Source organism: Nicotiana tomentosiformis, chromosome 9 (genome assembly GCF_000390325.3).
Source record: "Nicotiana tomentosiformis chromosome 9, ASM39032v3, whole genome shotgun sequence".
Lineage (NCBI taxonomy): Eukaryota > Viridiplantae > Streptophyta > Magnoliopsida > Solanales > Solanaceae > Nicotiana > Nicotiana tomentosiformis.
In genome coordinates, this window is record NC_090820.1 from 2974286 (window position 1) to 2986896 (window position 12611).

General features: G+C 31.9%; 1 protein-coding gene across 1 annotated transcript; it reads left to right on the top strand.

The window, feature by feature from the left end:
- The first annotated feature begins 1574 nt into the window (after positions 1-1574).
- On the top strand, positions 1575-5039 carry LOC104118348 (transcription factor bHLH62-like). Its single transcript, XM_009629573.4, has 8 exons — positions 1575-2577; positions 2973-3167; positions 3381-3446; positions 3541-3609; positions 3714-3785; positions 3879-4091; positions 4294-4372; positions 4551-5039. Exons 1-8 carry the CDS (start codon positions 1828-1830, stop codon positions 4586-4588), a joined length of 1482 nt encoding a protein of 493 aa, XP_009627868.1. The 5' UTR covers positions 1575-1827; the 3' UTR covers positions 4589-5039.
- Positions 5040-12611: the final 7572 nt, after the last annotated feature.

A 12611-nucleotide genomic window follows, 5' to 3' on the forward strand; every position in this document is an offset into this window, starting at 1 on the left:
CTTGATGATACAATCCAAATTGAAATTAACTAAAATGCTACTACACGAGAAATAATTGATTATAAAATAAAGAAAATGTAGGCGCAGTTTTTTTTCTTTTTGAAAAAAGGATTCTAAAATAGATGAGGGAGAAAATGTGACTTCTCAAATCGGAAAATAAAATTTTAAGTAGAAATAACGAGAAGGAATTACGGTCTTAAGAGAAGGAATATGGGGGTATAAGTGAGGTTGTATTATTCATTTCTATAATATTAATATTATTCTCGTATTCTCTTATACTTAGATTTTTCTTATTACCTATTGTCTCTTTTTGTTTCGATTTTTATATCACCTTATTTTGTTGATTATCACTCTGCATTGTTACTGCTTTCATTTTTACCGGTCTTTGAGCTGATGATCCATCGAAAACAATCGCACTACTTTCACAAGATAAAGTTAAGATCTACGTACACATTACTCTCCCCAGAATTCATTTGTGGGGTTATAATGAATTTGTTGTTATTGTATAAGAGTGTTGTATTAAATTTTAATTATTCCATATCTTTTATTTAAAAAAATGCTTCTAAGTGTTTGAGTTTAAATATATTTGATGGAAAACTTTAAGAGTTCGAGTGTAAAGCATTTTATTTATAAGTTTCAACAAAATCAATTGTAAATATTATCGTCATCGTAGCAAAATAACCGCACGAATACGCAAATACTAATAAAGAAAACTTAGATCCACTCAACTAATGTGACATCTCGATGAGTGGAGTTTCCTCATTAAAAAAAAAAATTCCATAAATACACACTAACAAAGACAAAAAAAAGAAAGAGAATATGTTATTTTCTTTTAATAAAAATAAAAGAAGGAGAAGGAGCTGAAATGAAAAAAATGCCAAAAACACAAAAGGCTTTCCTACCTCTTTCCTCTAAACAGAACAAAGAATGAAATAAATACCAAGGAACAAGAAAAACAAATTCAATATTATTTATATGTTTGAAATACATACTATCTATCAATAGTTAGCATCTAAATGAGGAAAAAGACATTTTTAGAGGAAAAAGGCCATGAAAAGATACCGTCTATGATTTATAATCTTATATATCTCCGAAATTATATTCAAGCTCCTTAGTAAGTTTGCGTTTTTTGAACTTTTTAAACTTAACGATCCGAAACATCTTAATATCATAAGAAATCAATGTTTAATCCTAAAAGATACAAAAACCGTTAGATCATTTCTTATCTACATTTTGACGGATAGAATCCATCAATACTTTTGATGCAATATAACAGATAATTAATAAAATAGATGAAGTAGGTGTAAATTAACTCTGACACTGTTATTATGAAAATTACTCCACTTATCTATCTATAATTTTCCATTTATTTCCACAAGAAAGGAAACATCATCTAGTTTGACGTTTAAGGCCCGGCAACCATCCTCCTACTTACCCCCATACCCCTAACCCCACCCCACCCCATCCCCAACCCCCACCAGCTATTAGGAAAAGGTCAAACAGACATGTCCATTTTCTTTATCTTTCCTCTTGCTTCCTCTTTACTTTCCTCCTATTTTTTCTGTCTCACTTTCCTCATTTTCTTCTTCCATTCTCTCTGTTTCTCTTTTCCTTTCCTTTCCTTTCACCTCTTTATCTCAATGATCATAACCTTCTCATTTTAAGTGAATTCAAAGAGCAAAGTCATTATCACAATCACCTTTTCTCCCCTTAGCTTCTAACTTCATTTTCTACTCCTGTTTCTTCTATATTTAGTAACATAAACATTCGCTCTAGTCCCCATTTTCTCAAGAAAATTCCTGCCCTTTTTCTTTTCTTGTTTTCCCAATGGAGAAGGGAAATTTGTTCATTAATGATAGTAACACTACAATGGGCAACTATGGAATTGGAATTCAAGAAAATGAGCAACTTCAAAATTGTTTTTTTAATCCCAATTGGGAAAATTCTGATCCATTTGAGTCTGCATTAAGTTCTATGGTATCATCTCCTGTTACATCTAATGCCAATATTCCAAATGTTAGTACAAATAATAGTAGTGGTGACAATTTTGTACTAAGGGAATTAATTGGTAGACTAGGTAGTATTTGCAATTCAAGAGAATTGTCACCAAATTCCAATATGATTAATAGTAGTACTAACAATTCTTGTTATAGTACTCCATTAAATTCTCCACCAAAATTAAATCTTTCTATGAGGGGCAATTTGTCACATAGTCAATTGCCACAGTTTAGTGCTGATCCTGGATTTGCTGAAAGAGCAGCAAGATTTTCATGTTTTGCTAATAAAACTTTCAAGAGTTTTAATGAAGCTGAAATGTTGCAACACAACAGACAAATTGTAGCACAACAAAATTTGGAAAATGGAAAACTTTCAAGAGTTTCAAGCAATCAGTCTATCAAACTCTCATCTGGATCTCAAATTCAAGAATTCAAAGATGTGAATTTAGCTCCAAAAAACTCAGAATTAGGAGATTCGCGGGAAAATTCTTCAGTTTCTGAGCAGATCCCAGTTGGTGAAAATGATACCAATTCAAGAAAAAGGAAATCAATTTCCAAGGGAAAATCCAAGAATGCTAATGTAAGTGTTAGTTCTGTATTTTCGCTTCGGCTTTTTGATTTGTTTGCTTCTGGTTGTTGCTCCTTTCTTTTATTTTTTCTGATCCGAGAGTAATATCTCTGCTTTTTTTGCCAAAATATTATACTATGTATAAGATAAAATATTACTTGTTATTAATTAAAAATAGACTTTGAACAGTCTTGCAACCTATCGGCAAAGAAAATCCCTTATTAAATTTTCTTGCTTCGCCATTGGGTGGGTTAAAGTATGCATATACACTACCTACCCAAACCCCACCTGTATGATCACACTGGATTTGTTATTGTTATTGCTGTTTCTGCTTGAAATTCTAACTAACCATAATTGGTATATTTTGTAGTAACAATTTGGTTTTTTACTTTGTGTACTTTCTGCAGGTTTCATTAGAGAAAAATGAATCAAATGCTAAAAGAAGCAAGTCTGAGGAAAATAATGGAAATGATAAAGCAAAAGAAGAGGAAAAAGCAGCTAAAAAAGAAGAAGAAAAAGCTGTTCCAGAGCCACCAAAGGATTATATTCATGTGAGAGCTAGAAGGGGACAGGCCACAGATGCACATAGTTTAGCTGAAAGAGTATGAAAAAATTCCAATTTTTATGTTGCTCGGATCTTCCAAAAACTGTTGCCTTTTGCGTGTCGAATCCTCAAAAAGTATGATTTTTGAGAATTTAATACAGTCGCGACAGCATTTTTGGAGGAGTCGGCAACATATATTCCAATTCCTCAAATTTCATGTTTTTCCATTTTTTCCCAGTTATATTCTCTGACATATCCTTCAATTTAACAGGTGAGAAGAGAGAAAATAAGTGAAAGAATGAAGCTTTTACAAGATCTTGTACCTGGCTGCAATAAGGTACTACCCTTTTTTTTTTTTGAAAATTTTCTTTTTTTTGCTCTGCTAAAAAAATTCAGAATTCTGATGTGGGAAATTGAAAATTTTACTATAGGTGACTGGAAAAGCTGTGATGCTTGATGAGATAATTAACTATGTACAATCACTTCAACGCCAAGTTGAGGTAAAAAAAAATTTACTACTAGTCTTATGAAATTCAAATTCCATTAGTTAAAAGTTAAAGCAAGATTTACTGAATTCTTATACTTGTTTAATGTCATATTGTAGTTCCTTTCAATGAAGTTAGCTACTGTGAATCCAAGAATGGACATTAACATGGAAGCTCTTCTTTCCAAGGATGTAAGTTAATTAAAACCTATAGTACTATTTTTCGCTAATAAAGCAAAAAAAAAAATGAATCTTGAGTTTATGAATTTTGTGTCTATTTTTCAGATATTTCAATCTAGGGGATTATTGGCACAAAACATGTATCCATCAGAATCCCTAGCACAAGCATTTCCTTATGGATTTCAATCTCAGCCAGGACAAAACTTTCATAAAGGAACAGAGTTTCCATTTCCAATAAACTCCTTGAATAGTAATTTGGCTAGAAATTCAATTATGCAATTGCCTTCTCTAGATGGTTATGTTGAACCTACCCCTCAGGTAATCAAGAATTCCATTGAACATGTTTATGTTACTCGGATCCTCTAAAAATATTGTCGCACCCTGTTGGATCGTCTATCCAACACGAGTGCGGCAACATTTTCAGAGTTATTTAGAAATTATTAAGAATTGTACAATTCTAGATGAAACTTCACTTGTTTTAGTAGTTTGCTAACAAGGGTGGTTTTAATTGGTTTTTCAGGTCCCCACATTCTTTGAGGATGATCTCAATAGTGTTGTCCAAATGGGCTTTGGCCAAAATCAAAACCAGAGTTATCCTGGTTAGTAAACTTGTCTCTTTGTACAAAGTTAGTAATTTAGTAAGGATTTAACTTACATATACTGAGGTAGCAGGTAACCTACTTTATATTCTATGTCACTAATCTCACATGTTATGAACGGTTACTTGCAGTTATCTTTTAGAAAGAAGCGATGTAACATTTTTCCTTATGAATGCAGGTAATGTTCCTACTTCACAAATGAAAGTTGAGCTATGACCAAAAGGGCCAGTTGGTAAAAATTGTTGCATTTATTTGAGGCCCCAAATGAGAGAGGCTTCTGTACATAGAGAGACAATTGGCAATTCAGACTTATTCAGAGCAAATTTGGATGAAAGAAGAAGTAAAAAAGAAGAGATTTTTTCTCTCTTCCAATTCTCGATCTATTTAGTGATTAATTTGGCTGATTCTGATTATTATTATTATAACTACTGTTTTTTCTTTTCCTATATGGAATTCTTACTACCAAAATTGGAGAGGCAATTATCATACACCTTTATGGTGTTGTGAGAACTCTACCAAGATTTGCACTTGTAAAATATACTTTTAGTTTCATTGGTAAGAAAGTATGTTAGGATAGTTGATGAAGATGGATATGTACTTTTTTACATATTTCTTACCATTCTAATTTTTTATCACTAATTCATTGAAGACAAATTTGTTACTTGTATTTTATTTCCTTATTTATATTATTGTTGGTAGCTTTCTTGAAAATTGTCTTTTACACATAAATTCTGCGCCAATTGGGGCGAGTGTTGAATGCATGGACATTGTCTACTTATCCAAGCTGTAACTTGCACGTCTCTATTGTTATTCGTCATTGGAACTTACTATTTGATAAACCTTTGGTATAATTTTTTTTTTATTTATGATGGTGGTGTTTGAATCAGCTGGCGTACTTGTTTATTAATTTTATTTGGTACCGTCTATTTTGCCAGCTACTCAGCAAAGGTTACAACAACAATCACTCAGTATAATCTCAACAGTGGGGTTTGGAGAAAGTAATTTTGTACGCAGATCTTACCCCTACCCTGGGGTAGAGAGGCTGTTTTCGATAGACCCTCGGCTATCTATCTCCAAGAACTCTCTACCTTACTCTTGGGGTGACTCTAACTCACAACCTCTTAGTTGGAAGAGGGTGCTCGTTGGTATCAAAGCATTCAAACATTCAAGCATTCAAACAATTCTCTGTACTGGTGTCTCTCCCCTCCCCCCCGACACCGCATTGCATCTTGTTATAGCTTTCATCATCATCAATACAATCATCAGCTTTCATCATCAATTGCTCATTTTTCGCTGATCAATTGCTCACGACATTGGTTTTTCCGTACGGCACTGACAATCTAGTCTAGCGTACGGCGAGGACCTCAGTTGGCGCATAGCAACCGCACTGACATCGGTTGCTTAGCCTTACATCGCCCTTCCAAGGAATTTCAGGAAGGCGCCGCGTAACAGTTGCTCTCAACCCACAATCAAATATCGGAAATGTAGTCCGCTTTATTCTAGAAACTAGAAAAAAGAACATAGTTAAATCAGTAAAATCATTTTTTCTATTTACTGTTTTTATCTTTATAATCTCTATAATTTGTGCAAATGGTGGGAAGAGAATTGAATCTAGGAATTTAACTTCATATCATTGTATATTGAGGGGTAAAATGATAAATGCAGAAGTAGTTATTCTACTTATGTTTTTTGTTTTTTGTTTTTAAAGGGATGTCATAATCAGAAAGCTAAGGGAAAGTGGGGTCAAAATAAATAAAAATGATTTAAAACCTTAAATAGCGTGAGTTGAGGGAAGGATTGAATTCTCATTACAAAACAGCTGTTAGTGGGGACAATAGTGTCTGTTAAGTCCAGTTGTTTTGATTAAGAATGATGTTTTGTTAGTGCAATTGAGCTGGAATCCAAAGTTCCTTACTTTTAAGAGATTAAACCACTACTAATTTGTTCACACCTTAGATTATTTTGATCAAAATTTGCTATCCATCAAAAGTAACTTCTAGTAATTTTTTTGGGGGGTTTGTTGGATTTTTTTTATTTTTTTTTTGAAAAAAATCCCTCCCAAATTAAGAGGATCTATAGTGTTTCCACACTTCTAATTTTTTTTTGGGGTTTGTTGGAATTTGAATTCCCACTTTTATGATTTTCATTCTATATTATAATTGTTTTATGATGTTTATAAAAACAAAAATGTTTATTACTTAATTTATACCAATTTATGTGGTATTTTTTGTTTTTCGAGATTCATACTATGTGAACTTAGACCATCATTTTAGGATGTATTTTTTCATCAAATTAACATGAGAAGTTGCAACTTATAACATTTTCATATAGTTTTTGAATATTAAAATTTTAATATAAAAGTAATGAGTTGATCTTATTCATTTTAGCTTTAAAGATTAGTCGAATTACCTCTTATAAGCCAGACATATAAAATTGGAAGATGGAGTACTTTTTTTTTTAACTTCACCATGCTCCAATTAGTGGATTTTAATTAAGTTTTAAAAAATAAATAAATGATAATTTTGATAAATACAGGCTATTAAATGTTTTTTTTTTGAAGTGTGAAAAACTTTATAATTGAGATAACATGAATCAAAATCGCATTTAGTATAACCGTATGAATCGAATGCTTTAATTGATATTAAGTGAAGAAGCAACTCGATATACCCTCTTCCACCCAAAAGAAACAAAAATAATAATAATAATAATAATAATAATAATAATAATAATAATAATAATAATAATAATAATAATAATAATAATAATAATAATAATAATAAATTACCAAAAAAAAGAAGAAAAAATAAAAGAAGAAACAACATTGTAAAACCAGGTTGGCAATGGTGAAGCTCTGACTTGGCTAAGGAATCAGATGACTTTTCCTAAAGTCCTTTCTGCTTAGAAGACAAACAATGGAATAAGTAAAGGGTGACATAACCTTATTTTTCACCATTTATGTATCATACTTTCTTCTCGTAATTTTTTATTTATAAATAATTTTAATTTAAATTTTCTACTTTGCTTTTAATAAAATAATTTATAGCCCGAGGCGGACCTACCTTTAGGGTAGGGGTCAAACCCTATATAATTTCAGAAAAAATATATGTATATATATGCATATAACCTAAATAACATTTAGGCGGCACAACTTAACTTTTAATGCGCTGCCTAAGTTTGATTTTACTCTAGCATTTGTTCAAAATTTTATTCGTTCAAAATTTTATTCAATAGTGATACCCCCGCCACTTTTAAATCCTAGGTCCACCTCTATTTATAGCTACATAAATATCTATAACATATTTAAGATCAAGAGTCAATCATCTCATAAATTAGAATGGGTGGAGAAATAATTTATTTAAGAAAAAACAGATAGAAATGGATAACTTGAAAACTTAGTACGTAAAAAGGAAGATAAAACTAGTGGAGTTCAGATGTGTACAGATTGCTTTAAGAAGCAGCCATGAGGATAAGGAAAGTTAAAACTTTTGCTGTCAGCAAAATCCCACATCTTATAAACACCAACAAAAAAAATATCTGCAGCCCATAACTTGTTTTTGGAGTCTGTTCTAAAATTTATTTGTATTGAATTTTTGTAATTGATTTTTTATACTATATATATAATACTTTTATTTGATCACTTATATTCTTTCCGATCCCAAATATTCGTCGTATAATGCATTTGTTTTAAAATATTTGACGTTTTTCTAAGAACAAGCCCTTTATTACTTTTAAAATATTTGACGTTTAAGGAGAGATAAAGATTAGTGTAAACAAATGCTCTTTAATTAAGATTCTTAAATAAAATATATTTCTTATGAAATATGCAACCTTTTTTTCTAGTTTTCAAACAAGTTAAAAATCATACTTGTAGAGAAGATACATGAATCTTCCTTTTACTAGTCCTTAAAAAAGTCAACTTGGTTTGGTGAATTAGAAATATTGTTATTTATTAAATCACTTTGATTATACCAAACCTTTTAAAATCATGAGAGAAAAAAAAGAAGAAGAAAGAATGATAGGATTTTGACTGCATGAAGAGATGCTTAATCATAGCATTTCCATAATTAACTCCGGACATAACGAACAATTAGGGTCCACCAATGAAAGGGATAGTTTGAGGGAGATTGATTGAATATGTTATTTTCTTTTGGGATAGTTGAGATTATTGATCAACCAATTATTTATTTTTTAAAGGTTTAATCGGATGTTCGATATCTGTATTGGGATTTCAATCCATTGATTTTCGAGATAGGGTAGTGGGATTTTGGGAAAATTAAGTAGTGACATTAGCATACTAATTTCATGCTGGAAGCAGGGGCGTATTCGTGTAGAGGTTACGGGTAGCTTTCGCTCGTACCCTAATTTTTGCCTAAAAACTATTAAATATACAAACAATTAATGTTGAATTCATTAAATTAGATGAGATGTGGTATAATTGCAAATATGAACCCATAAAGTTTAAATTTTAGAACCGCCTCAGCCTGCAAGTGTTTACATTATGCTACAATAGTTGTACGTTGGCACGGTAAGAATATAAAAGACCGTGAAAGAGCAGTGGCTGCGACAAAATGAGCTTACTCGACCGTGAGAGAGCAGTGGCTGAGCCACCTTATAGGAAGGGGTGTCAATGACATCCCTTCACGGCCACCTTATAGGAAGGGGTGTCAATGCACCCCTTCACGGGAAAAAGACATTGTGTAGCTAGGTAAAAAAATAAATTATATGTATATATACTAGGTATTGAATCCCCTTAATTTCCTGGTATGTTTACTTTTATATATTTTGACACCCCTTAGCGAAAATTCTGGGTTCATCACTGTGAGAGAGTATAGAGTGATTTACTTGAAGCAAAGAGTGACAGTCTCTACAAAAGCAATTCTTGAATTTTCATTCAGCTCATAATAATTTTTTGTTACATTATTCACCTTATATAATTCTTTGTACTATTTTTTATCTTAGAATAATTTGTGTATTTTAATCCCTATATAATTAGTAAGTTAATTAAACAACTCAAATTATAGTACTTTGGATTATCAAATCCTTGTTGTGTGGTTGGAAGAGGGGTCCAATTACCAGGCTGTCAATCTTCAACATCATGCTGTATATATCATACCTTCCATTCACTTTATGTCTCTTTCTTTCAATTTAAGCAGCAAATTTTCTCTGATATCGTTTGGTATGCAGGAAAACAACTAACTATCCTGACCTATAGTCGAATTTTCAACTATATACTTCACCTTAGCAGGGTTTTAGATCCCCTAAACTGTCCAGAAATAGAATTATTATGATTTTTTTCGATTTCAGAATTTGAACTTTATGAATTTTGAATTTCGCAACGACGACTTCAAATACTAATAACTTAATTTCAAAATTTAAAGTTTATACATATTTAATGAATTTCATAATCCATTACCGGGTTTAAAACTTCGAATCCATAAGTTACCTTCTAGAATCGCCTCTGGATTCCAAGTGAGAAGAAAAGGCAGGTTGTGATTGTGAAGATTGAATAACTAGCCCCATCATTTTGCTTTCACCAACTAGATCTTTTACTCTCATTTCATCAATCAATTGTAATCTCTAAAGAATATCTCAAGATTTCTACTTAATGTCTATATCAAGAGGTACATAGATTTGGATTATAGCAAAGATTTGCGTCCTGTCGAAGTAATCTTGCTTAAGATTAATTTATTGAAGCATATATTACTAATCTTTAAAGCATATCTTACTCTAACAAGACATTAGTACGCCATTGACAATGTCATTATTGAGTTCGATTTTGTAAATCATGTAATAATCAAAGATAAAAAAATATAGGAGAATCTGAATAAATAATGCCATACCTACATCTTTTTATTTTTCTGTTCTAAATAACTACTGAAAAATCTCAATGGCCAGTGTCACACGGTTCTAGACGTATTTGATAATAGATCACTCTTCTACCTTTCTTCACTTAAATAACAGCCGGAATTTTGTATATGCCGGGGTTCGAGATCCGTAACGTAAGTTTAACCTACACATTATGCGCTACGCTCGTACCATAAGGCTCGAGCCCTGAGGCCAAATGCCATACCTTATATCTAATTTGACTTCATTTGGATACATGATGCAGAAAGTAGACAGTATTTTTTTCCTCCTATTTGGTAAATTGGAAATAAGAAAAATATTGTAGCCACAGAAAAACAGTCTCTTTCTTTTAAATTTCTATTTTCTTTTGCAAAGATTTGTTTCTCTCATTGGGCCAAATGAGATATCGTAGTTACTAAACAGTGTATCTTTAATGGACCACAAAGAGAAGCAAAACTTGCCCCATGTTACTGTTCCATTTCCCTTTCGTGATCAAAATGGTAGGTTTCATTTACATGTCATTTTCATCACCATTTGCCCCATTGATTTTTCTTTAAAGGAGGTGTCTATCCCTTCCTATAATAAATGAGAAATATGGATATATGTCAAATTCTTGGATAATTTTAAAGTTTCATAGATGGGTTAAAAAGGTATAATTTGTAGTAAGTTCTCATGGGGAGTAATATCCCTCAACTCTTTGTAACGATATTCATGCTCTTGTGCTCAAACAACTCGGTAAACTGAACCTGTTCTTGAGATGGGAACAACAAACGCATTTACCCTTTCCTTTTTTTTTTTCTTTTTAGGTATCAGATTGGCAAAATGAGAGCGCCCAAATTGTAACAGGTTTCTCAAAAAAAAAATTGAAAAATAATCTTAGAAGGTGATTTCTTTCTATCTATTTGAGTCTTGATTAACAGAGTTATTTGATACATTTATTGATGTGAAATAGCATCTACCCAATGGAATAGGGGAGTCATGCCCAAGTTACTGCAAACAGGGTGGAGCTTAGTAAGGGTTTGGTGAATCCTGTATTTTGCTTGGATCGTATACTTTATTACGAAATTCATTGAATTGCGAACCCAATAATTAAAACGAGCTTTAATTCGATCACAAATTTAAACTCATAAACTTGAAGTCCTAGTTCCATATTGGAACTCAGAAAACATTGTTATAAAAAAAGAAAATAATGGGATCCACATCTCAATTCCATGGTTAACATATGGCTAGGGTATGAACCTACATGGTATCTTTTCCTATCTTTTGTAATTGACTGAAAAAGAAGTGTCAAAAAAGAGAGGAAATGGTCCACAAGTAGGGAGAGTTACATGTCAGAGAAGACAATCCCACAAGCTACTTGTTTAATGGTTCCTTGACAGGATAGGCTACAACATCAAACAAAACTGCCAAAGTTTTCCAAAGTACTAATGGACTGTCTGTTCTTGGCTTTCAATACTTACACAAAAATGCAGTGGCATACTAGTCTGAGCCACTTGAAGATTGCCCCCTATCCACTTGACACCAAAACCAAGCAAATAAATGATCTAAGCTACTAAATAAACATCCATGTTCCTTCTTGGGATATTTCTACAGTTCCTATTGTCTCAACTTCTGGGTCCTACCTTATCCAAAATACTCTATCTGTCTCAATTTAGATGACACACATTCCTTTTTAGTCCGTAAAAAGAATGACACATTATTATTAACCTTTAAATTCTTAATTTTACCCATTTTACCCTTAATGAGAAGATTTTATAGCACACAAATGTCATGACCCCATAAAGTTTTTACCTCTTAAACTTTTAAGATCACAAGTTTTAAAAATCTTTTTTTATTTTTCTCAAACTCCGTGCCAAGTCAAACTACATCTAAATTGAAACGGAGGGATTAATGCACAATCCAAATTTTCCAAAAAAAAAAAAATATATATAATCTCACTTAACCACATTACGTACCTGGTATGGTGTTGATATGAGTTGAGCTTAAGTGAGGATGTGAGGATTCATATCTCTGATCTCAACTTGTTTGGGATTGAGACGTTAAAGTACCGCATTCCAACACCTACATTAACATATAGTTTTATATGTTCTGTAGAAATATGGTCTTGTAAGGATAAATGAATAAAAAATGCTTGATTCTCATTTTCCTTGATGCATCCATTGAAAACAGGATAAATATGTACAAGGTATGAATCCTTAATAAAATTGTAGAAACCTTGATAGAGATTGAAATATACCTTTGTTGGAGGCTTGAATCCAACACTTGTATCAAGTCCAAATTAGTCATCACTAGTAGTATGCCAGAGCATGTTGATATCTGAAATTAAAAAGAAAGAACAAGAGCTTGGGCAAAACCAATCATTTTTTTTTCCATTCCCATTGGGCAATTTTAGAAA